General features: G+C 36.4%; 2 protein-coding genes across 5 annotated transcripts; one reads left to right on the top strand and one right to left on the bottom strand.

Moving 5' to 3' along the window:
* The first annotated feature begins 3 nt into the window (after positions 1 to 3).
* Positions 4 to 11,415, top strand: fbl (pantothenate kinase 3 fbl). 3 transcript variants are annotated; one of them, XM_089840647.1, is made up of 8 exons: positions 4 to 364; positions 6,054 to 6,286; positions 7,597 to 7,775; positions 7,855 to 8,034; positions 8,476 to 8,720; positions 8,803 to 9,103; positions 10,121 to 10,246; positions 10,594 to 11,415. In XM_089840647.1, the coding sequence occupies exons 2-8, from the start codon at positions 6,166 to 6,168 to the stop codon at positions 10,645 to 10,647; spliced, it is 1,206 nt and encodes a 401-aa protein (XP_089696773.1). In that variant the 5' UTR covers positions 4 to 364; positions 6,054 to 6,165; the 3' UTR covers positions 10,648 to 11,415. The 3 variants fall into 3 exon arrangements, with proteins under 3 accessions (XP_089696773.1, XP_089696772.1, XP_089696771.1); XM_089840646.1 differs by lacking the exon at positions 4 to 364 and adding an exon at positions 2,341 to 2,794 and having other exon boundaries at positions 7,855 to 8,028; XM_089840645.1 differs by lacking the exon at positions 4 to 364 and adding an exon at positions 2,345 to 2,794.
* A 122-nt stretch (positions 11,416 to 11,537) lies between these two features.
* Skel (DM13 and DOMON_DOH domain-containing protein skeletor) lies at positions 11,538 to 23,966 on the bottom strand. 2 transcript variants are annotated; one of them, XM_089840640.1, is made up of 17 exons: positions 23,438 to 23,966; positions 16,561 to 16,783; positions 16,209 to 16,317; positions 15,959 to 16,124; positions 15,817 to 15,889; positions 15,490 to 15,682; positions 15,322 to 15,421; positions 15,113 to 15,252; positions 14,927 to 15,050; positions 14,752 to 14,862; positions 14,453 to 14,688; positions 14,110 to 14,395; positions 13,854 to 14,050; positions 13,738 to 13,798; positions 13,512 to 13,681; positions 13,115 to 13,451; positions 11,538 to 13,048 (listed from the first exon to the last, which is right to left on the bottom strand). In XM_089840640.1, exons 1-17 carry the CDS (start codon positions 23,469 to 23,471, stop codon positions 11,745 to 11,747), a joined length of 3,864 nt encoding a protein of 1,287 aa, XP_089696766.1. In that variant the 5' UTR covers positions 23,472 to 23,966; the 3' UTR covers positions 11,538 to 11,744. The 2 variants fall into 2 exon arrangements, with proteins under 2 accessions (XP_089696766.1, XP_089696767.1); XM_089840641.1 differs by having other exon boundaries at positions 15,496 to 15,682.

Below are 23,966 nucleotides of genomic sequence, written 5' to 3'. Positions count from 1 at the left end.
AAGTTACAATGGAAAACGAAACGGCCATTACGATGTGGATTTGATGTGTGATAGGTGCCGGTTTTACAGCGATAGTTTTTATGAAATATTTCGTATAATTTTCATTTTATTAGTAATTTAATTAATAATTTGAAGTGCACTGAACGTATTTTATTATTAGCGCGGGTACATAACAACGAGGGAAGTGTTATTATTAGGCATAATCTCATGCAAGGTTGTGATTTGCAGACCACTGTCGTTAGGCCTTGGTCTTGTGTGTTGAACTTGAATAACGCGAAGACACCTTGTGTTTTATTTTTATAAGTGTTTTAAAATTCAACCTGGAGCCAAATTTTGGATAAATTTGCATCGTCCTACTCTGTTGGTAAGCGTACAATTTATATATATATAGAGATAATATAATATATGGGGTAAAAACCGTAAAAGCGTAACATTTGAAAAAGGTCAAAACTGGTGTGCATAAAATTTTATAAATTGACACATTAGTGGAAGGTCATCAGGAGATACCTTTCAAATGAAGGCCTAATCATGCGAAATTGTTATGCAATTATAATTGTCAGTGCTATTCTGTGGGTATGCTGGGATTATTATTCATTATTTTAGTAGCTGCTTGTCTTTGTGAGATAGGCAGATGCATTTTCATAGTAAAATGAAGTGATAAACAGCATGGGCACAGGGATTATTCTTGTCTAGAACTCATATCAATATGACCTTGCCAGAATTAACTCTCCCATTTATTTATGATAATCACTAAAGGGGCTACGGAAAATTCCTCCCCACTCACAGTTTAAGTTCAGTGCAGTGTTGTTATTCACTCTGTGAGTGATAATAAAGTTGGTTAAGTACTGAGTCAAACTTAACTGCTAGCCTTTCCCTCTGCAATCTTTTGGCTCACCAATAGCCTGGCAACACTAGAATGAACAGCAAAATCCCCTTTAATCTGAACTATGTATTACCACTAGCAACCCTGGGGAATGTCAGTATCCCTTTTAATATAAACACAAATAATCTCAAAGATATCAACAACAAACATGCTCCATTTGAATTTAAATAACATACATATTCAAATAATTGATAATTAAGTTCCTTCTAATTACAATGAGATACCAGGGTCATTAAAAAATAAGTCCTTGTTAAAGAACACATGCAAGATGAAACATTAAAGTGGGCTTGTCATTGATATCATGATTTAACCACTGAGATCCCTTACAAATCCCTGTTTGCAAGACTATTGAACCCAACCATCATAATGCAACAAAAATTTCTTTGCAGTTGATCTTTAATAGTATTAGACCTTTAATGTTAAAATAGAAATCGGCTGTTCAATAAAAGTATTGAATTTCAAGGATCTCTCTCTCTCCCCCCCCCCCTCCGAGCGATTTATCTCTAATAATTTATTCTACAAATAATTTACAAGTTAGGGGAATAGATACTAAGGGGGAATGAAAAAAATAAAAATAATAAAAACGAGGTAAAAAAATTTTGCGTAAGAAACCGACGGGAAAATAATTTTTATTTCCCGCCCCTTCTTAAAAAAAACCGCGAAAACCCATGTTTAATTTTGGAAAGCCAAATGATTTTTTTTTAAACGCACGGCGCAGTCGTCATTTTATTTGATCCAAAAACTTTACCGCTAACATTTCCCGCTCTTCCTTCACTTAGTGCAAGTGTTAAAATTGTACTCATCGTCTTTAATTTTTAGTTTTAAACGACGCGTGATTAGTTTATTTAATTCCGTATACACAAACAAATTTATTTAATAATGGATAATTTATTTCTACAATCGGAATGGTTAGCTACAGATTCAAAAGAAAAGGCGCCATGGTATGTTTTTTTATTTAGTTTCAAAATGACAATCTTTTACTTCCCTTTGAGGGGTTGCATTAACACGTGACTAGGTTTCCCTTTTCTAAAATTTCTAGTGTTGGAATATTTTGAGTTTTAGTTTTAAATGTCTAGACTATCGTGAATGAAGTGGTGTATTTAGTATTATAGAGGTATGGCACTTTATGCTATCTTGCCATAAACCTTAATACAGGGCATATCAGTAAGCTGCCACTTATCTACCAGGGCTTTTTCGGATTTTCTCCTAATAAGTATTTTTTAACGATTGAACGTTAATCTTTAATGAGTGTTCTTGAATCCTGCCTGACAAATCGTTGTTTGTTGTGAGTGATATTAATTTATCATAGTTTAGTAGTAGTGGTGATGGTAGTTCAACATCCAATAACGTTTGTTTATTATTGGTGTTTACTTACAAAGATAGTATCTGTAAATATCTTTTGTTGTTTCTCGAGTTTAAATTGATAAGAATTTCAAATCGGAATTATTCTATAGACGAGCGAAAGATTCCGGGGTAGGTTACTCTCGGATTGTAGGTCACGAAGAAGCTCGTTTTATTAAATGTTTTAAGTCAGTTATCAGTGAAAAATATTCCATTGTCAGTTTGGTAACTCGGTAAATAGATTTTGCAATTCAGGATTAACGCGAGACCCCATTTTAGACATTAATCAGGTAGACCAGAACAATACCAAACACGCTGACTGTGTCAACTTCAAAGTTTATTATTTCGTAAATCGCGCCTGACCCCTCCTGTAGGGTCCCTTTTAGTTCGGAAAATTATGCCTTGCCTTCTTGGTAAAAAACGTGGCGCTAGCAGCTAGATGAGATAAAGAATTGTGTTTAATAAGGACTAATCTCTCGACCTTTAGTAACATATTCCGGTGGAATTATTTCCAGTTTTTTTTATATATATTTTTTGTTCTTTTGTCATGAATAACAACGACTCAATCTCGTAAGTTTTCTGTTTTTTGTTCACGATTTTAAATGAAAATTAAATGCGTTTAAAGAAAAAGGTTAACGTTAAAAACTAGTCATTTTGACCCAGTCTTATGAAGTTTTTAGTTTAGTAAGGGAATTTATTAGTGCCAAATAATATTTAAAATGTGGTTTCAAGTTGAAGGGTTTCGCGAGTAGGTGGATGATGAATAGTCAATCTGGCTTTTAGCTCTCAAAAAAATCCTCTAGTTTCGCTATTATGTTCTGCGCGGGAGGTTAAACACATTAAAGATTGCCTGCATAAACTTGTTAATTACTCGCAAACTTTAACCGCTAAATTAATTCCGCTTAGCCAGTGATTAATCTCTGGTGATTAATTGTTTATCCGCCTCGTTTTATTAATAACTAATTTGACCTTAACCCGCATATTAATTTTCAAATTAATTAAATTACCTAAATCTTATTTAGTTTTTTATTGGCTGATATTCAGTCATTATTAAATCCAATTAATTGTTAGATTAGACTAACAATTTGAATTGAAATTCCTTACCACGTAGACATACAATTTAGTTTTTTTTTAAATAAAAACTACGTGGCTTAATTATACGTCGTTAATAACAGCGTAACGAGAGACGTTGATTAGAATTCTTAAAATAGATTTACGCTAATATTATAAATGCCCCAAGATTTTTTATTTTATTTGGAAACGAAGTTCTGCGGGTGCTTTAAAAAATCATCACCTTATTTTGGGGGAATTTAAAAATATAGGTGGAAGGGGGAGGGTAAGAAAATTTAATGTTTAAACTAAGCTAAATTAAAGCAAGGAGCTTTGACCTATATTTATCCCGGTATTGGTAATTTTTAGTAGTTTTTTTTTATACCCCTCTTGAAATATTCTTCAATACCACCGACACCATAAATGAAATAATTACAATTAAATTATACATTTATAAAAGTTTTAAATCGGAAGCTGTACGTGTTTGTAGCTTTTGTTCAAAACAATATAAATAACTTTTTATTTAAAACAAAGGTAATTCAATGTTTTCCTCAAGGACCGTATTGTCTTTTTTTTACTGAACATAATCGTTAAATTTCAAAATATTTTTTTTGAGTAAAAACATTTCTAGGAATGTTTAGCGTAATATTTGGTTTTGATATTAAGCTGTACGTAGCCATTTGTACAGCTTGCCTCTTGTAGATGTATAACGCATATGATATTTCGAAAACACACTCTAGTGCTGTTGTTTTATTTTAAGTATTCGTGGAATTTCAAAATTTGATTTAGTGTATGTCGAAATTAATCCTCTCTTTTCTTCTTTACCGGGTAAATATGTTTAAATATTTTCTATAATTGCAATATTCTTTGGGAAAAATGAATGAATTACTGGCATCAGTATCTTCACGTTATTTAATTGTACTTATTTATTTATGTTAATAAGAGTTATCTATGAAAGGTGGGACATAATGAATGGAAATGCAGGGTATTAAATATTGAAATTTATGAATCGGTATTGAATTCAAATATAATTATAGGCATTATTGTATTCTATTCTTTATTTAGTCGAGTATCGTTACTCCCTGTACTTCCTCAAACATTTATTTTTAAATCGAGCCGCCATATTTCTAAAATTGAAAACAATGCCTTAAAGAATATTGTTATTAATGGTCTAGCTGCAATGGGAATTTCAACTATTACCTTATAATCAAGAAGTGATATCTAGTTTACTAGGGAGAAGGTATAAATTCGCCACAATTCTAGCTTTATCTCCAGTCCAAACGTAGGTCCGGAGTTAATCCCCGCCTCTAAATTACAACCAGCATCTCATTGGTTCTTGAAAACTCACGTCAGCGCGACGCGAATGTCTAAAATTACGTATTTTCCGACTGTGGAGAGGCTATGAAATAGCCCTTCCTCATTTTACGTTCCCCCCTGTATTTTGAAAGGGGGACTGGGACTATGGCGCGCGAATACTTAGGCATCTTATACCTTCTCCCTAATGAACAAGATATCACTTCTTGTTATAATACAGTCGAACCCATTATAACGACGTTGACACGTGCTGCTGTTATTCCGCAATTTTTAAAGCTATTTAGTCTAATAAACCTAATCGCATTTTTAACCTTCAAAATTAAAATTCCAATCCACCTTTGGTATTTAAATGATTTATAATCTTCAATTAAAAAAATTCTTAATTATCATTTTAATTAACATAATGTAATCTCAGTCGAAAAGGAGGAAAACGCTATAGATGTAGTGGTGTCATACGAGAACCCATATAATATCCGAGAACGTATGAATAACCATAATGGGTGTATTTCAATAAACACTTTGTTGTTATATGTTTGACCTGGAATACATATATCTAACTAGAATGATTGTGCCCACTTGTATGCCTGTTGTGTTGGCAATGGAGGGGGAACCTAATTTGATCTTATAATGTTCTCAGGTATTATATATGTTCTTGCTGTACCTCGTGGTACCACCATAATTTTTTAAACAAGTTTACTCGGGTCGATTTGATAGGTTGCTTCAATTTGCGTTTAGGTTTCCAAGGTCTCGTGTTTTCCCTTAATTATATGTATTGTATGTACATAAATAGTATGAAATTGATCAAAAAAATATGTTGTATAAATGGGAACTATCTCCGAGCTTGTTTCGAAAATAATTGCTCCAGTGCACGCTGTCCTATCGATAATAGATAGTCGTAGTTAGTCCCATTAAAATACGATTCTTTTAATACGGTATAAGTAACACTTTAAACATAAGTGTCACTTTTGTTGAGAAATAATTGTTTTATTAATCTACTATGTGACCCACCTTACACACACACACAGGCAGGCTTAGTGTGGAAATCCCTTCATAGACAAAGCTTAGATCATTAGGCCCTATTAAAATTTGGGGGGAGGGGGAATTTTTTGGTACCTAGTTATTTTTTTGGCAGTTTTTACTTCTGTCAACAAGTTAAAACCCTGTCGGAAATTCAATATTTTCCTATACTATAGTCTTTAATCGCTCTTAAATTGCTATTGGGAAACCGGTTTCTCAATAATAAACTCGATTATTTAGTTGGTAGACTTATATTTATGACATTACTTCAGTATTAAAGATCCGTCTATGCATTAAACTCGTACATTATTGAAAGCTGCTTAAACCCGCAGTCTTCTCTAGAACCTTTCCTTTTCTCTTCTAACTGTCTTCTGAGAACTTTCCTCGTCCTGTTGAAGCTGCTGTCCCGATATCTAGCCATGCTAAATTCCGATTATGGTCATTACAGGTTGAAGGACACTGGTTTTTTGGCGTCTTCGGTGCTCGATGGTACGTGCGTCTCATCTAGCTTGTGTTCCCTGTCTCTCTTCCTGGATCGTTCCTCGTCTTCCGAATCACTGATGGACTCTTCGTCAGCCTCGACCTCCTCTTCGCCTCCTACAGCCACTCTGGTCAACGGTATCGGACCAGCCACCGCGGACTCGCCAAAACTGACCAATGGCTCAACCTATCTCGCTCCTCGTAAGTCCATTAATTTCCACTTTTTAATCGTGGGTATTTGTATTTGAAAGGGGAAACTGTTTAAGTTTTGGCAAGCGTTTCGATTTGAAGTTATATTCTTGGAAAGTATCTAAAGTTATGTAAGGAAGTATATTAGTGTCATTCTAAGGTAGTACAAAGCTATCTTAGAAAATGATAAAACAATTGTTTATTTTAGTGTAATTGTAAGATTGAGTTCTGCTATCATAGAATTTTTAATTGCTAAAATCATTTGGTAGTATACAAACTTGCCAAAGTTAGTTAAAGGACGCGTAAGAAACTGTTTCCCGAATTTATTATTCGTTCTTTGAAACTGAGGGACGTCAAGTCTGCAGTTACGCCATTTAATTGTAGAGATTATTTGGGAAAAAAAACATCTCACCGGCTTGGTGGTTAAATTAACAGTTCCTTCAATGTTATATGACAACATACCGCAACAAGTAATAAGTTGTCAAATCCGAAATTTAGAGAATCGAACGATAACGATTATAGAGTAAGATTGTCGGTTCACTATTAAAGATAAAACAAAAATCCGAGGTCGATTCGCTACTTTAAAGTTTGAGATAATTATATATTTATACCTTGTTGTTACGCGACAAGCGTACGTACGATCAGAGCCTTTCCTTCACTTCACGCGTTACGACCTTAAAAGATAAGGTTCTTTGATAAATCTCTCTAAAAAAGGGGTTTTAACAGTTTTGATAGCGCTACTCTATAAATGTTATAAACGTTTATCGAGTCGCATGGAGTGTGGTAACGTGTTTTTCGACCATGGTAGGAAAAATTGTTTTCTAAATTTGGATAACTTTTTGTGTAGGGAAAAATAAATCTCGGTACATTTTCTTTTTTAAATTTTTTTGGGAGCCCCCGAGTTACGCAATGACCTCGTAACAATTTATAATTAATCCACGTTTTATTTTGTTTTTGGGATTTATCGAGGTTTTAACTCCTCGTTATCGTCTGACTTTGATTGCAATTCTGTAGTAATTTTAAATTAGTATTAGTATCACTGTCATAGTCTGTCTTTGACTGAGTTTGACGACTTGCAATTAGAGCAACTTTATTGCCTATTTGCCGCCGAGGTTAGACCTATTTCGCAAGGGCAAATTTGCTGCGAAATAGTAAAAGTAATTAGGATTAGGGGTACATAAAATGATGAGTCCCTGACAACAACATCGGGGAAAATTGTCACAAGTGTAGGGGAAAATTTGTTGGAACCGCTTAACCATGGCTCGAGAAACGGACAACTGAATCTGATCATGGAATTGTCCGCGTTCATCTTGAAATTGTAGCTATGCCTTGGTTTGGAATGGACATTGGTGGAACCCTGGTCAAACTGGTGTATTTTGAACCAACCGACCTTGACGACGAAGATGAAGACGAAGAAGAAGAGAACATGATCAAAATCAGACATTATCTCGAGAAGAATTCCGCTTACGGCAAAACTGGACAACGCGATGTCCATTTACAAGTACGATAAACGTCCCCCCGAGGATAGTGTCCGTTTCTAGATAAGCCTTCGTCCAACAAACGTTTATTCGTCTCTGTAGATGAACAACGTCAAGATTAACCGGAGAAGGGGCAATTTACATTTCATTCGTTTTCCAACGAGCGAGATGAAGGCCTTCTTGGAATTGGCCAAGTCCAAAGGAATGGCCTCTATGGCTAGTACGGTTTGCGCAACGGGAGGAGGTGCATATAAGTTTGAGGAAGATTTCAGGAGGGTTGGTGTGAGTCGAATCTTTTTCCAATCCCTACCCTAAAACAAAAAACAATCCACGGTGGTACTTGGATGGGCTGAGGTCTAGTGATGGTGGTTTGTTTTTTCTTTTGTTCCTTTTCCACTTCCTTCAGTTTTAATTTTTCGGAAGTAGGTATATTGGCTGTGGAAAATTTAAGCTTACGCACGTTTTTAGTGGAATCTGTACTTATGTGGTTTTCAATTAGTCCGCCTAAATTGCTTTGTTGTTCAAATTTGGCATGTTATAACAGACGGCAAAGTTTTGCGGCTTGCATTGCACGCCTTTACGAAATAATTTTCACGTCCTCCTCCTTTCCAATCACGTTTTTAATTAACTTACTAATTGGTTTTCGAAAGCTCCAAGGAAAAAATGTGTAATTGGGGTTTTTCTTTCTTCTTTTTTTGGTATATTTCGTTTCCAATATTTAAGGAAGTGAATTTAGAATTGCACAAATTCGACGAATTGGATTCTTTGATATCAGGAATTCATTTCATCGAAGCCAATGATCTTCGAGAATGCTATTATTTCTCGGACCCGACTGATGACCAAAAGTGTCATAAAGAAGTCTTCGATTTTAGCGATCCTTACCCTTACTTAGTGGTCAATATCGGTTCGGGTGTCTCGGTACTCGCCGTTTACTCGCCAAATCAGTACAAGAGAGTTACGGGAACAAGGTGAGTCTTAACTTACCTACGATGGTGCTTCGAGGACCCATGGTTTTTATACCTCCCAAACCTTTTTTTTTTTTATATTCAGTTTGGGAGGCGGGACATTCTTGGGTTTGTGTTGTCTACTGACCGGTTGCGAAACGTTCGAAGAGGCCATCGAGTTGGCCAGTAGCGGGGACAGCACCAGAGTGGACAAATTGGTCAAGGACATTTACGGTGGTGATTATCCCAAGTTCAACCTTAGAGGGGAAACGGTGGCTAGCAGTTTCGGCAACATGATCTCCGAGGATAAACGAGCGTCCGTTACCAGGTCTGATTTGGCCAGAGCAACGTTAGTGACCATCACTAACAATATAGGATCCATAGCTAGGATGTGCGCCCTCAATGAGGTATCCATTTCGTTCCTTCTTTTTAAACCTTGAGCGGGAGGGGTAGAGAGGCTTACTTTAGGACGCGGCTACTTGTTAGTGAAATTATGCTAATATTTCAAGTTCGAACCGAGATTTATTTGCTTTGGTGGAAAATGTTGTTTTCCTTTAATACCGTTTGGTTATGGTCTGTTGCCAATTTCAGTTAGGGATTGGGATTTTCCCTGTCGTTAATAATTTTGTCAGACGTCAACCAAAGGGGTAATTTCCCTTAAATTACCATTTCTGTGTGGTTAGGTTGGCATGTTCCGACAAATTGACGACTGAATACATTTAATGTGGCTGGCATATACGTCAAACATCCCTTGTTAAAAGAAATTACAACTTCGTTTATTTTGTTTTACTCGCGTTTTGTTTCTGAGGGTTATGATTATTAATTTTCTTGTTAGATTTACTGACAGATAAGTTTTAATTTATTGGCCTTTTACGTAGTTTGCTATTCGGCCTTGGCCATAAAATTTGCATGTATAAAACGAGGGGCTAATCACCTAGCGAAATTGGTGTACACTCTCTTCCCCCACGGAATACGCGCAATCTTTAAATATATTATAGTGCTGAAGTGAGACTTAACTCTTTATTGGTGTGCAGGGAATCTCGAGAGTGATTAGCCCCTCGGTAGATATTCTATATTTTTCAGTACTTTTCTTTTTGTTGTTAAACAGTACTTGTTCTACAGCAAAAACTTGTCTTTAGGCCTAAATTGTTCAACCGAAATTTAAATTTGGGGGAACTAAGCATAGCTTAATAATTTTAGCTATTCTTTATTCATGTTTAACAAGCTTGTTTTTGCAAACCAAACAAGCGTGTATAAGTAACATGCCTACCATTATAAATTCTTAACCGCGGAAAATAAGCCAACCAAAATGCGCTTCAAATTCATATTCAAATGAGCTTTACGTGTTTTCCAAACAGCGTCAAATTTCTTAAAACCAATTTCCATTTTTTTTTTCTTCCTTGCCCACTTTTTTTTCTTCATAGGGCATGCAGCGCGTAGTTTTCGTAGGTAATTTTTTGAGGGTCAATCCCTTGTCCATGAAACTTTTGGCCTTTGCCATGGACTTTTGGTCCAGAGGGACGCTCAAGGCGCTCTTCCTCGAACATGAGGTTTGTTTTAAGCTTAATAGACCATTCCAATAATTACGTGCAAAAAGAAACCAACACGCATGGGCGGGAAGCTGCACTCTTAGGTGCAATATTTCCCTCGCGTCATGAGGTAGCGCCAGACGGAGGCAGAGTACACTATACACGCGGAGGGAGGCTAGGTAACTCGCACTGCTGCCTCTAGCGAGGGAATTAACCCGATACGACGGCGTTTGCTTCTCTTTTGGAATTAATGGAATAGTCTATTATTCTGATTTTGAAGTTGTGCCCCGTGGATCCTTTTGTAAAGGGTCTGATGTTCTGTGGAGAACAATGTTTTTCAGTTCAAAAATTGTTTTTGTATCAAACAGGGGTATTTTGGCGCCGTCGGTTGCTTATTGGAACTGATGAAAACGGGATTATAGCCAGGGTGCAATAGGGTGTAAAATAATTTTTATTTTTATTCATTTTATATTATTTCTTCAAAATTGTTTTTTTTTCTTTATTGTTTCTTCTTAAAAAAAAAACTACATTACATTTTTGTTCACCATATTGTTGGTGTTGGGAAAAATACTTTAACGTATTAGTTTTTTTTTTTTTACCCTTTATTTCATCTTTGAGGGACCATGATTTCACCCCAATTTGTTATATATTATCTCTTTAAAATTAATCCATAAGGATTTAAAAAAGAAATCAAGTTTAATAATAGATTATTTTTAATGCCTCGCGTATTATAAATTATACAGAGAACAGCTGGCTGTTTTTGCCAATCAAATGATGTTAATTATTATTCATTTTTTTTCTCTGTGATGGTGTCTTTTAAGACTTTTTATTTAAAACTGAAATTTTTATAAAAAAAAGTCTTCGAATTATAAACGGTTTTTCCCAAATCGAATGAAAATATCACGAAATTCTCAATGCACGAGAATTTTCTCGGCCTACGTTACCTGTCGTTTCCATGGCAACGCCGCCATTTGTATTTCAAACTATGGAATGGAATGGCCACGTTGTTGTCATAGCAACGATTTTGAAATGTCGTAGGATTTAGGTAAGGGTTTTTAGTGATATTGTGTAATTTCATTTTAGGCCTATTTATACTTAGGAATAGGTGGTAAAAACCGATAAATTTAATGGGGGATATTACTTTGTACAAAGAAAAGAAGATTATAAAAGAAAAATTTACTGTTTTGTTAATAATTTTTTTTATTTTACAAAATTGTACATTTTTATAACGAAAAACTGCTTCTAGAAAATTCAAAATTGGTTAGGCGTTTTGGTCTAATTTTCTAGATTCTAAACTCTTAGAGATTCACTGAGTTAAGTTATAACCTGTATGGTTAAACTGCTATGATAAGTAACAAAAATACATAATTTAGGGAAGGCTATAAAAGATATTTTTATGGCATTTGTTTCTGGTAAGGGGTTTGGACCCTTTCGATGGAACTTTCGCGCTAGATTGTTCTATGCCTTATACGGAACAGTTTGATAAAACCGCCTACGCACGCGCGAAGTGTTTAAGTTGTTAACGAGAGAGCATGGTTATGAAAATAGCCATAGCAATGACACCGATGGATAAGTTCGTTCTTGTCGCTGAATTCTTACCCTTTTTCTTATCTTTGTCCTTCTTGGAAGACTTCTTATCTTTATCTTTGTCCTTATCCTTTTTGTCTTTATGATCGTGGTCGTGTTTGTGATCGTGACCCTCGTGACCTTTCTCGTGATCCGGTTTAGCTTCTCGCGCTACCCTGCTGTTAACTTTGAATTCTTGAGATTCCTGTTGACCCGCGATGAGGGACATGACGTGGGAAAGAATGGAGTAATCCGTTTTATTTGCTTCTTCCTTGGACGGAGCGAATGGATTCAACAAAAGCGTCTCCTCGCTGGAAACGCTGGTCGAAATGTGGGTTTGAATTTGAACAGTTTGTTCAGTGGGTTCTACTAAAGAACCACGTTCGAATTCTTCCTCGGGTTCTTCGTGGCTCGATGAGGATTCCTTCTTATGGTTTTCTTCGGAGTTAAAGGTGTACGGGGTGTACTGAGATTGTTGGGCGTCATCCTTGTCTTCCCCCGCGTAGGATTCGACAAAGGTGTCCTCTTTAGGATCATCAGCTTTATCTTCGTAAGGAGGTTGGGCTATTGGGTCAGGGGAAGATTCGGGTTCTTCGGTAGTTGTTGCATCGACAAGGACTACCCCCGATCCTGGTACGCCAATTGGCACTTTATCCCTACTTGAAACACCTTGCGGTTCTGACTCGATTATTTGACTGCTAGGCCTAACGACCAGTTGAGGGGTAATTGGGATTGGTAGGACTTGATGTTCTGGTCTGGGTTGGTACATGTGATGCTTGGGTAAAGTAAACCCGCTAAAATCAGGCTTTCCTGGTTTAAAAGTACCCTGGAATGGGATGGACTCGTTGGCGTTGAAAGGGAATGGTCTACGGAAGCCAGGTGGAGGAGTGGTAGGGTCTGGCATTCTGTTTTCATGGTATGTACCATTGTTGTAGATAACGGGGATGAATCCTCCATGATAATACACACGTTTATGACCGCCTAGTGTTGAGAAATTTGGCGGGAAAGCCGCTCTGGAGTTGTCTTGGGCTAAGGCGCTTAATGGGGGAGTACCGGAAACTTGTGGGATAGCTGGTGGTTGTCGGTTTGGTCCAAGGTTGAACTGGTGTTTTACTGGAATCAAAAAGAAGTCTCCGGGTTTCGAGTTTCCCAAATTGTGTGGAACAATTACTTCCTGGTGTTGGTTGTTACCAGGGATGCGTTGCTGTAACCTGTTATTGGGTGGCGCAACCAAAACTCCACCGTCTAAAATGGCGCCTGAAATTTTGAGTAAATGTTTATTACCTTGTTAGGCCTATTTAAATTCGACCTGGTTTTTCGTACTTGAATGAGGTAACTGAGCAGGATTAGGCCTTCTTTGGATGCTAGCGGCGGGAATGGGTAATTGTTGAGGAACTATTTGAGGGGTTTCGGTTGTTGGCTTGGGTTTTCTTTGACCAAAAATCGGCAGTGGCTTCTTTCGGCCATTGAAAAGGTTGGGTACCCCCTTCTTTTGGGCTTGGATATTAGGTTTACCCCTGTAAACGTTTTTTCGTTCGTCTAACGATTGGGCGTTTGGCGCGGTGACGTTGCGATAAGTTAGGATACTACCCTGCGCGTCATATTCCTCACATTGGTCGACTACTCTGATTTTCCAACCTAAGAGACGATGTGTGTAACACTGAAAAACCGAAAGTGTTAGGTATACCAAGTAAACAAAGTAGGAGGATAGGAATACTACCTGATAAAAGACTTCATCAGGGGTATTTTTAGTTGGTCTCCATCGTAGGTTAGCCGGTGCACCGTCTTCGCATTTAAGTTCCAATGTTCTTTGGAATTCTTCAAAACTGTTATAAGCATCCGGTGGGTTTGGATCGTTTAACGGTATCTTGTATTCGCAAAGTCTACCGGCTATGAAAATTAAGTTTTAGTTGTATATTTTATGAAAGCGCGGTTAGGAATCCTACCAGCCGTAGGGAAACTATTTCCTCTTCGGTCCCGTCCAATTCCGGCGTAAACTGTCTCTTGCTGAAATAACATCCATTACTGTGATGGACTAATCATTCCTTGCTTAAACGCTTACCGCTCTTTGGTTTTGGTCCTTAAACTCGTAACCACCTTCCGGATCGCTGGTAATGTAGAGAGGATGGTGTTTGGACGATGATGTGTCTTCATCCCTGCCACCTTCAACAATGAACGTGTACACTTTTCCCCTTTGAACTGTAATTTCTGGTACCAGTAGTCCATTGACGTACCAGGCGATACCCCATCCGACTTTGCCTGTAATTTGTCAAAGAATCAGCATTTGTCCCAGTGGACCAAATAGCTCTAATTTCTACCTGTTATTCCTTGATAACCCTTCTTTTCTCCAGAAGGCCCTATTTGGAATTTAAAGGTTCTATCAGCTGGGCAAATAATTTGAGGTATTTGCCAAACTCCTCTTGGGTTTGAGGCGGTTGGTTGATTTTGAGCGGGAAATCTTTGCGCTGATGGCTGGGGAACTCTTTGCGACTCTGGTTGAAAGTATGGAGGTGGGGGAGTGGTTAAAACTGTTCCTCTAGGATTAGGTGGGTGACGGAAACCATTTTGCTGTTGTCTAGGTTGAAGTTGTTGCTGTCTTGGAGTCTAAATGAAATTCTTGGCGCTTAGTATTATTTTGGGCTAATAGTTAGAACAGCTTACTTGAGGCCTTGCTTGGGGTTTTGGTGCTGGTTGCCTTTGAGTAGATCCACGTTGTTGATTTCTGTTGGTTGGTCTTCGACCTCTTTGGGGTGGGGGAGGCGGCGGTGGTGGTGTCGTTGTAGTAGGTTTCGGTGTAGTTCGCGGAGGTTTAGTAGGTTTTGGTTGTTGGCTCTGAACCGTGTCCGGTGGAGGACAGTTCCATTTCGGTGGTCGGGCGAAGTCGATGAAGATATTACCTGCACCAGTTATATTTTATATCATATCTTATTGAGAAAAGCTTCCCATAAAATCTAACGTACCATCTGTACGTAGTCTGTGGTATGAAACTTCATTCCTGTTATTGATTGGTCCAACTGCCCACATGACGGCTTGGGGTCCGTCAGAGTAAATGTGCTGATCATATTGATCCTCTGTATAAAGACGTATGTTTTAGTTCAGGGTTTCAAGGATTTAATGTACTATCAACCATCTTACGTGCCGCTTGTGGTCTTCTGATGGTCACTGTCGTAAATCCATTGATAACGGAAGAGCTGATAAGTGAAACGCTTTCTTTTCCGCCATGTTTTGTGTCTGGACAACTTCCACGGTCGCCTATACACTATTGCAAGAAAATGAATCCATTCAGTACAAAAGGTCTTTTTCAAAATAAGGGAATCTCACTTGTTCCTTGCTACTCAAGAAGTAATCGACTGCGTGTCCTCGACCGTTTTCGTCCATCCAAACCACTATGGAATCTGCGTTAATCATGCTTGACTTCTGGTCATCCTTACCCAATCCGAAGGCCAAATATTCCCCAGGTTCTACAGTAATCAAACTTTAGTGTTTATCATCACCCAAACAACATACGATAGGACTTTAAGCTAACTTACCAACTTTTCCAACCATTTGCATTACAATTTGATCTCCATCCATAATCCATCTCAGTTCGAACCCAATGTCGTCGTGCAAGACTTCGCAATTAAGTTTATTCTGTTTGATTAAGGTGAAAATTAACCTGAAGGTGAACTGGTCGGGTACCTTAGATTCGTGCTCCTTACCCGTACCTCGGACTGCAGTCCAAGCATTCTAGGGGACGGTGGTACTTTGACGTCATGAGGCAGTTTAACGTGTCCAAAATCAACCTGGGCTTCCTCGCACCATACCCCAAGTACATCAAAGTCTAAGTAGGTTCTGTCCGGTGGTAATTGTATAATTACCGTTTCCCCGGCGTAACGTCTCAATCGGTTGTCACTATTAAATAGAAAATACGTCATGAATAGATCATGCCCGGAGATAGTTATTGTTACGCATAATTTTAAATCAAACGCCTGGGGGTTCGAGGATAGGAAAAGATCATGATAAATATAGAGGAAATATTCAAATACCTTCCGTTTTCGTCCATAAGCTGGACCCCTCGGGAGTTGAGGCCCGATCCGCGGGAAACCCACCAAAATGCGGCTATTTATAGACGCAAAAGATATTCCTCATTTATTGAGGGTTCAATTAATGTTATCTTTTTGATAATACCTGGTCCCAATCCGTCGTATTTGAAATCTCGAATGAGGAAAGTTTGAGCGTCCATCATAGTAATGAGTCCCGAGGAAGTGTCATGCGCCAGTCGAGACAACTCCCCGATTTCCACGGGTTGAGGAATCTCTAGATTTTTCGTGATAAAGACTTCGCCGAAATTGGCCTTAGGCGAGGATATTAAATGTTTTATTTTATTAGTTCGGTACGCTTCTATTTTAAATTATGTTTCTAAAGCCAAAACGCGTACCCGGAACTTTCGGCACCAAACGGATAGCCATTTGAAGTCTCGAATTGTCTTTCCTTCTGGTAGCCTGAGAACCAGATCCTTATTTCTGTAAGCGCTTAGTGGCTTGACTCTGTTCAAATTTTATATTAATAGAATTCATGAGAAAGTGAAAAGAATGAGAGTAATTAATCAAGATCTTAAAGTTCTTCCTGGTTTACTATTTCGGTTATTTCGTTTGTCTAGAATATTTTGAAGGAAGCTATAGACTTTTGGTTAACACCCTAATTTCATTCCAATATCTATTTATTTCTAATGGAGGTCACGCGTTTGAAATGTTTTGATTCTTATTTTTTTTTTTTTTTTGGCTTCTTACTGTCCCTTTTCATCCGGTATTATGGTTCCAGTTGTGTCCGGTTTGTTAGTATCCCCTGCCCAGAAGAAGGCATCAGGACCAGCTCCGTCGTACGTGAAATCTTTGATGAAAAGGGTTTTTTCGTCTACAGCGTAGACGTCACCCACAACTTCGTGGTAATAGGTCTTAAACCTGCCAATCTTTGTGCCATAATAAGGTGCGCATTTAACCAGTCCTAAAAATCCTGTAAATAAACAAAAATTGTGCCATCGGTCAACATTACCCATTGAAGTATCTGTACCGACCGACTTGTCAAAAACAAACGCTTAGTTACAGTTTGAAATGGAGTTAAAATCTATTAGGAAAGTGGTACTTTCGTACAGATAAAAAGATCCGTTCTAAGATTGGACCTAACTTTAATATGGGCGCCATATATCTTATATGTATATCCTGAATTCCAATTCCCAATCCGGTATACAATATCTTCTGATGGGCCTTTTTAAAACTGGATTTTAAAAAAAAATAACTTTTTTAAATAGGACATTTTAAAAACATCCCCATATTTGCGTGAAACCATTTCTGGGGTTTGTTTTATTCGCGTAGTTTAATGTAATAAGTTCAATACCTCCACTGCTAACGCCTTAATGCCACTATCAATGCTTAACAGAATTCATTATTACACGTCGTACAGATGTATAATTCGGAACGCTTTTTTCGATTAGGGCAAACTTTGTATTTAAGAAGTCCACCCTCCGACCCACAATATGGGAAGTTCTTATTAAAACAAAATTCGTGACTTCTTCTTAACGCTAAGGAAGGAAGAAAGAACGGAGGTGTGTTTGCTTGTGTGTGAGAGGAATTTTAAAAAGGTTTCTAGTTACAAGTGTCTACAAGTTCTAATGCAACAAAATGGATGCTAAGCTCTTCAATGTATTGTAATCTACTTTGGGGTTTAGGTAGGATTGTGGAATTTAATTACACTTCAAATACTAGACTGGAGCTGACTTTAATTGGCTCTTAACAGACCATAGTCGGATTGACTTGCGACAACAATTAAAGTCACGTGTGCCCTTGATTCACTCAGGAGGCTAGTCTTGGGTTTAACTGATTAAATGTTACATTACGTAAGAATGTAAGAGCAAGGACTTTTTGATAAAAAGAAAGACCTTGGCACTGAAAACCTAGAGCCGACGGCGGTCAAGTTGTACCATCAAAAAACCGGCTGGTTCCCCCCTCCCCTCCTATGGATGACCTTTTTCTTTCCGCCTTAGAAATTTAGGATTCGACTTCTTTTAGAAGGATTCCAAAGTCTCCTTTCAAGACATTTCATGAAATAACACTCCTTTTTTAAAATAAGAGTTCATTTTTACCATTCCGGGGTCAGAATGTTAAAACGTCTTCATTTTCTTTCCCATAACAACATCAAATGGTTCCACTCTATTATGTTTGTTGTTTTACCCAAAACCATAATGTTTATTTAACCTAATTATAATAACGCTAAATGGTTTTTTCTTCCTTTTGTTTGTTGTTTTGTGTTTACAGAATTATCACGCGAACAAATCAATAACATAACGTAAACGTTACGTACGTCTTTAACCCTTTTATGAATTTACTTTTATTTTCCTTGGAAGCGAAATAAATTTACCTCTTTGTGATTATTAGATTAGAAATATAGCAGGTTATTTATTACTTAAATAGAATTCTTGAATTGAATGGGTTATTTTTTTTATTTTTCTTTGTGGTTTGATTTATCAAGAGACTTTTGACAGCCGTGTTACAACTACAACTAGTTATACTGGTTAGTTTTTGACAAGTAAATGGACCATTGCAGTTAATTTTATTCAGAAGATAGATGCATAATTTGTAAGCCGGGTTTTCTTTCATGTCCTTCGAAAAGTTTAAAATGAAGTCATATATTTCAATTTTATTTTGGTTTTCAAGTGCCTACATAATTTGCAAATCTCTTAAAATAATCTAGTATCCATTAAGAAATTATAAAACTAAAACGTGAGTGTTTTTGGGTTTGGCCAGGAATACATACATCTAATGGGAATAATTGTTTTCACTCAACGTATCTAGGCGGTTTGTGGGGCGAGCTATAGACTATGACGAAGTTTACTTCGCGTTGCACCTTGGTAGCGCTCCAACCAATGAAATCACAGTTAGATAAGATCTCTGAATCATGAGGGGTAACGGTTCACGGATAATACTCAAGCCCGGCCCATAAAACCCCGCGTAGAAACTAACTTTGGGGATGAAGGGTTGCGCAATCATTCCTGTTAACTGTATGCATTCCTGGGTTGGCATTAAGTCATAATTTTCAATAGGCCAGGGTGCTGCGTGGTCATTAAAAAATCGTTACGTAGGAATAAAAGTTTCAAAGAAAAAACTTAACACAACACAAACTAGCTTAATGAAAAGGCGTTGGTTTCCAAAGAAATATTTTATATTTTTTATGGTATTGTTTTGTTGGTGTGCAAACTTTTACTCGAATTTTAATTTTTATTTTTACCTAACAATGAAAAATAGGAAGTGTTAAGGAAAATGGGTTAATTAATGAATGAATAAGCTAGCTTTAAAAAGAAAATAATAATATAAATGGCCTTGAATGAGAACGATTAAAATAGCCATTGTTTCTTTGCTATTTCGTAACTTTTTTCTTTAATTATTCATTGTGAATGCGTAGTGATATTATCAGTCTGTCGCAACTCGGTCAAAAATATATACCGGTATTTTTTATATAGTTTTTTATTTTTAGACTTAGGAAAATTAGAAAATTATTTGTTTGAAGTTTTTTTTATAATTTTTTCATTATTTGGTAGTAGCAGACTGGTTGAGTTCGTCGTAATATAATAAGGAAATTCTTACATTTTCGCGAAATACCAAAAATACAATAAAAGAAGTTTTTATTGTCTAGCGCGCGTGGTGGCATACGTGATTGAGGTTAACTGTTATTAGGGAAAAGTTTTTTTAAAAATTATTATTGTTTTAATTTGGGTAAATTCTAATTACGCATTTTTAGGCTGGAATTTATTATCTAAAGGAGTACCGTCAGTATGGTAGGATAATTATTAATTTTAAATAATTATTCGATTTATAATTAGAGGGTGGACATGCCAGTATAATTTAGGAAGGGGTTTGATTATTTAACCATTAAGGTTCATTTGGGTCAAATGTTAAATTGATCAAGAGTTATTGAGACTCAAAAGATTACAGTGGTATACAGGGTGTTTTCGAAAAGTCCATCAATAATGAAAGGGCGTATTTATTGGGCCATTTTGAGTCGAAAATGTTCTATGACATTTTGCTGTCCGACCCACGGTTTTCGAGTTATGATTTGAATATTTTAGGGATGACCCCTTCATTAAATTAGCGCTGTCTTTCAATTTCTTAATTAAATTTAAGGGGGTCATCCGTAAATTACTCCAATCATAACTTGAAAACAGTGGCCCGGACGGAAAAATGTCTTAGAACATTTTCGACTCAAAATGACCCAATAAATTCGCCCTTTCATTATTGATGGACCTTTCACAAACACCCTGTATACTTTCACTATATTATTGTAGGGATATTCAGGTCGCCATTTTGAATATTTTTAATTGTCTATTCATCACTTAGTTGCTCCTTCAGGCATAAATTGGGTTTTAATTATTAGTGGGCGGCTGGGTGCATTTCCGTCTTAGGTGTGTGAAGTCAGGAATTGAAGACCGTCAAATTTAGGCCAAAATTATGGTAATTTTGCCTTATAAAAATACGTAAATACCCACGATAAAACGTGACAATTATAATAAGAACTCAACTTAGTTTTGTATATCTGTCTGCCTTCCCTGCTTCTGTCAACAAACACATAACATACATGCCTTCGAAACCAATTTTGACTATGTCCTCTCATCCAAAACATTGGGTACTACGTTGTTATTATGTTGTTATTTATAACAATTGCCTACGGGGGGGGGGGTACGTTTAATCATACACCCGCCTTTGGGCGTAGGAAGGAGCTAAAACACTCGCTCGCTCTTCTGGACTGGTATCACGGTATCGTTACCATAGCAGTTGCCTAGCTGCCTCTCCATTCCATGGAGTCTAGGTTACCAGATGACCTTGCTTCTTTGTACCCTAGTTTTAAAATTGGCTTCTTTTTCTGTATCTCTCTCTTTGCCGACGTTCCGACTTTGGACAAATTTGTGGAAGATGAGCTAGGGACAATCGACCCGGGTTTCTATGTACTTTATCAAACTAGAAAGGGATTAAAATGGCTGTGTTTTTGTAAGGGATATTAGAACCATTCGAAGAATGTATCGTATCCGAGTTTATTATCTAAGTAAGTAAGGGGGTAATTCTTATCAATGGAATCGTGTGGTCGATTACCCGTCTTTATCTTTTAAATTTTCCTGTCTCGAGACTGGAACTCCAATTTTAGTTAAAGTATAATTGTATGTGGAACAATGCTCCCATTTTTTTAAGGAATTCGTTTATGTTGTTTTGTAAAGCCTTTCAGAATTTGAGATAATGTTCAATTTAAGTCATGTTCTATCCATCAAGCATCGATCTAGATCTGTCTACGTTTAATCTTATGAATTATTTATAACAGAAAGACGATAAATTTAATTATAACTTAATTTGTGATAACCTTTCATATAGAAGAAAAATCATTTCGGGTCTTATGATACCACCCCCCCCCCTGATTTATTAGAAATTAACTCTCAAAGTTATCAAAAGACTCGTCATGTTGAGAGGATTGAGTTCATTTTGGTGTTGGAGTTAATTTATACTTCAAATAGTTTTTGCAACTTGAGGTGACCTTTAGGCTTAGTTATTCAAAATGTAAAAGATCTAGTTCTTGAAAATTAGACTTAGATACTGGTCATATTCGGCTGGGAGTGGCAGTTTATCACAGGCTTTAGAAACAAACGGTGCACTGTCATTAATACTAAGACTGATACTAGGAAAGGTAAGGGCGATCCCAAAAAGCGTATAACCAAGGTCGGTATAATTTCTTTTGATATCAAAATCCCACTTTAATGATATCAAAATGAAGGAGAGCGTGACATAAACATAATCTTCCCGTTCCGTAAAATTTAGGCCTAACTTTTTTAAAGGATGTAGTTGATGATGCCGCAGTTAAGATATCGGATCTACTCCTCCATAATTCATGGCTAATTTATTCCGAATAATTACTTTTAAAAAATTATTCAGAAATTTCAATTTCATTTACGTAATCTTAAACTTTTACGAAAGTAGACCAAGACTAAGAAGTGTGACCATCATTGGGGTGTGTATTAGAAATATTCCGCGAAAGGTTCGCCATGAAGAATGTTTATTATTATTATTTTTCTTGAATAATGAAAAAGACTCGCATATATATCTGCGCAATACAATGGGTCATTTTTTTTCTTCTTTTATTTTGAGCTGGGCGTTGTTTCTTGGCTTTCTTTGGCCCTTTTTCATTATGAATACGCTGACTTATTTGAAACGGGTTATTTAGTTTAAAAGAAAAATATAATTTTCTAAATGCCAAAATATTTTTCTCTCCTTGGGTCAAAACGGGCGTTGGGGGTCTTAAGTCCTAAATTACGATGAAAAATGTTTTTAATGCAATTTAAATTCCTTAATTTTTAAATAGAATGAATATATAATTTATACTAATAATTTTAATTTAAAATCGAGTTTTCTTTTAAATATTTCTAACTGCAATCTAGGAGAGTTTCCTTTATTTTTTTATTAATATATAATTTATACTAATAATTTTAATTAAAAGTAGAGTTGTATCTTAAACATTTCTCCCTAAAATCTAAGTCCTAAATAGTTTTAAACGCAATTTAGTTTCCTTAATTTTAATTAATATATAATTACATTAATAATTTTAATTAAAAAATAGAGTTTTATCTTTAAAGTTTGTCCCTAAAACTCTCGTAATTACTTTTAAAATCTTGAGGAGGTTAATGGGATTCACCCACATTTTCTTTTCAAAGATGATTATTATTATTTAATAAATAATTTCCGTTTATAATTTGAGTTATCTTCCTGTCACTTATAACGGGTCCTTCTTGTTTTTTTGTTTTGTTTTTTATTAAAACCAACCCAAAAGGTAAAATAATTTCTCGATAAAAATAAAAATCGGGCCAAACTTTATATATTATTTTCCCGACGCCTCAGGTGTTATAGATAATTTACAGAAATATTTCTACCTGGGGTACCTGGGGATGAGTGTATAAGCCGGGGTAGAATATCTCTGAATATCCTATTCCCATCTTTGATAAGGCCTGGTTTTTTTTTCGTAATTTAATTATTTAAGGTATAAGCATATTTTGTTTTGGTAATTAAATTTTCCAAAATCGTAATAAGAAAAAAATAAAATAAATTATAATTTCGAGAGTCATGTGATGCTTTCTAGAGTTCTCGTGCTGTTAAGTATCTTATAGCATTGGAAAGGATCGAAGTATTATATTACTTGGTTGTATTGCTAAGAGAATTTAGCATTTGTTAAGGTGCTAAGAAACTATCTAGATTGAGTTTCAATTTTTTTTTTTTTTTTACAAATATGTCAGTAAAAGTATTAAAAACAAATTAAACCAGGTTCATACACGAATTTAAATATTTTAAAATTATCTAGGTCTATGGATAAAATTTAAATTTTGGCGTACGATTTGAAACGGGTTACGTTTGACTAATATTGTTTAATACTCTCGCCCCAAAATGTTTGGTATTTAAATAAGTTTACATAATAACAGAAACACCCAAATTTACAATTTTTTTTAAACAAAACTTGTTTCAAAACTACAAATGTAGCAGTTTTTGAAAGTTCATAGGTTAACCAAGAAGGTCTTACTTAACTCTCTAGCGATGGTCACCCGTTTGACCCATTGAACCAATCCCGAGCAAAATCATAAGTACTTACCTCCAATTAGAAGCAGAGTTGCGAAGCCCTTCATCGGGATAGTTTCTTCAGAGACCTTTTCGTTGTGACAGTTCTTAAAATTTTATTATCCCAGATAGTTAAATAACACTTTCAGGGTGTTAAGGGGAGAAGCGAGGGGTCAATTGGGATCCCCGAAGTCTCCGATGAGGGTTAAAACCGACCGAGAGACGTTTAGCCACCACCTAACCGAACTTAATCAAGATGATGAAGAGAGAGAGAAGAGAGATGAAGAGGATGGAGATGCTGGTAATGATCCCGTCGCGCTAGAAGCGAAATCTTAGCACGAGTTCTTTACTTCTTCGTCGGCTTTAAACTCTCGCCGGAGTTTTTGGAGCAATGACCGTTCTCCAAATTGTTCCTTCGTCACTAGTTTAGGGTAAAAAGGTAAAGTAAGATTTGAGACTTAAAAGTTTTAGCTGGAAAGAGAGGGAGGACGGACTTAAGATTATAACGGGGGGTTGAATTATGGCCCGGGGGGAAACGGCAGACTCAAGAAAGAGAGAGACCC

The sequence above is a fragment of the Phalangium opilio genome, unplaced genomic scaffold, assembly GCF_054372755.1.
Source record: "Phalangium opilio isolate 3A_F unplaced genomic scaffold, DU_Popi_V2 ptg000003l_1, whole genome shotgun sequence".
Classification (NCBI taxonomy): Eukaryota; Metazoa; Arthropoda; class Arachnida; order Opiliones; family Phalangiidae; genus Phalangium; species Phalangium opilio.
Note: the sequence above shows the minus strand (reverse complement) of the source record. Positions and strands in the feature narration are given on the sequence as shown.

Bases quoted from the DNA above. Each gene is read 5' to 3' on its own strand.
- Skel (XM_089840640.1), bottom strand. From the start codon at position 23,471: ATGAAGGGCTTCGCAACTCTGCTTCTAATTGGAG. The intron at 14,396-14,452 runs GTAAGCTGTTCT...AATTTCATTTAG, and splicing joins AACCCCAAGCAAGGCCTCAA to ACTCCAAGACAGCAACAACT. The intron at 13,682-13,737 runs GTAGGATTCCTA...TAATTTTCATAG, and splicing joins AAATAGTTTCCCTACGGCTG to CCGGTAGACTTTGCGAATAC.
- fbl (XM_089840645.1), top strand. From the start codon at position 2,772: ATGAATAACAACGACTCAATCTC. The intron at 8,721-8,802 runs GTGAGTCTTAAC...TTTTATATTCAG, and splicing joins AAGAGAGTTACGGGAACAAG to TTTGGGAGGCGGGACATTCT. The intron at 10,247-10,593 runs GTTTGTTTTAAG...TGTATCAAACAG, and splicing joins CGCTCTTCCTCGAACATGAG to GGGTATTTTGGCGCCGTCGG.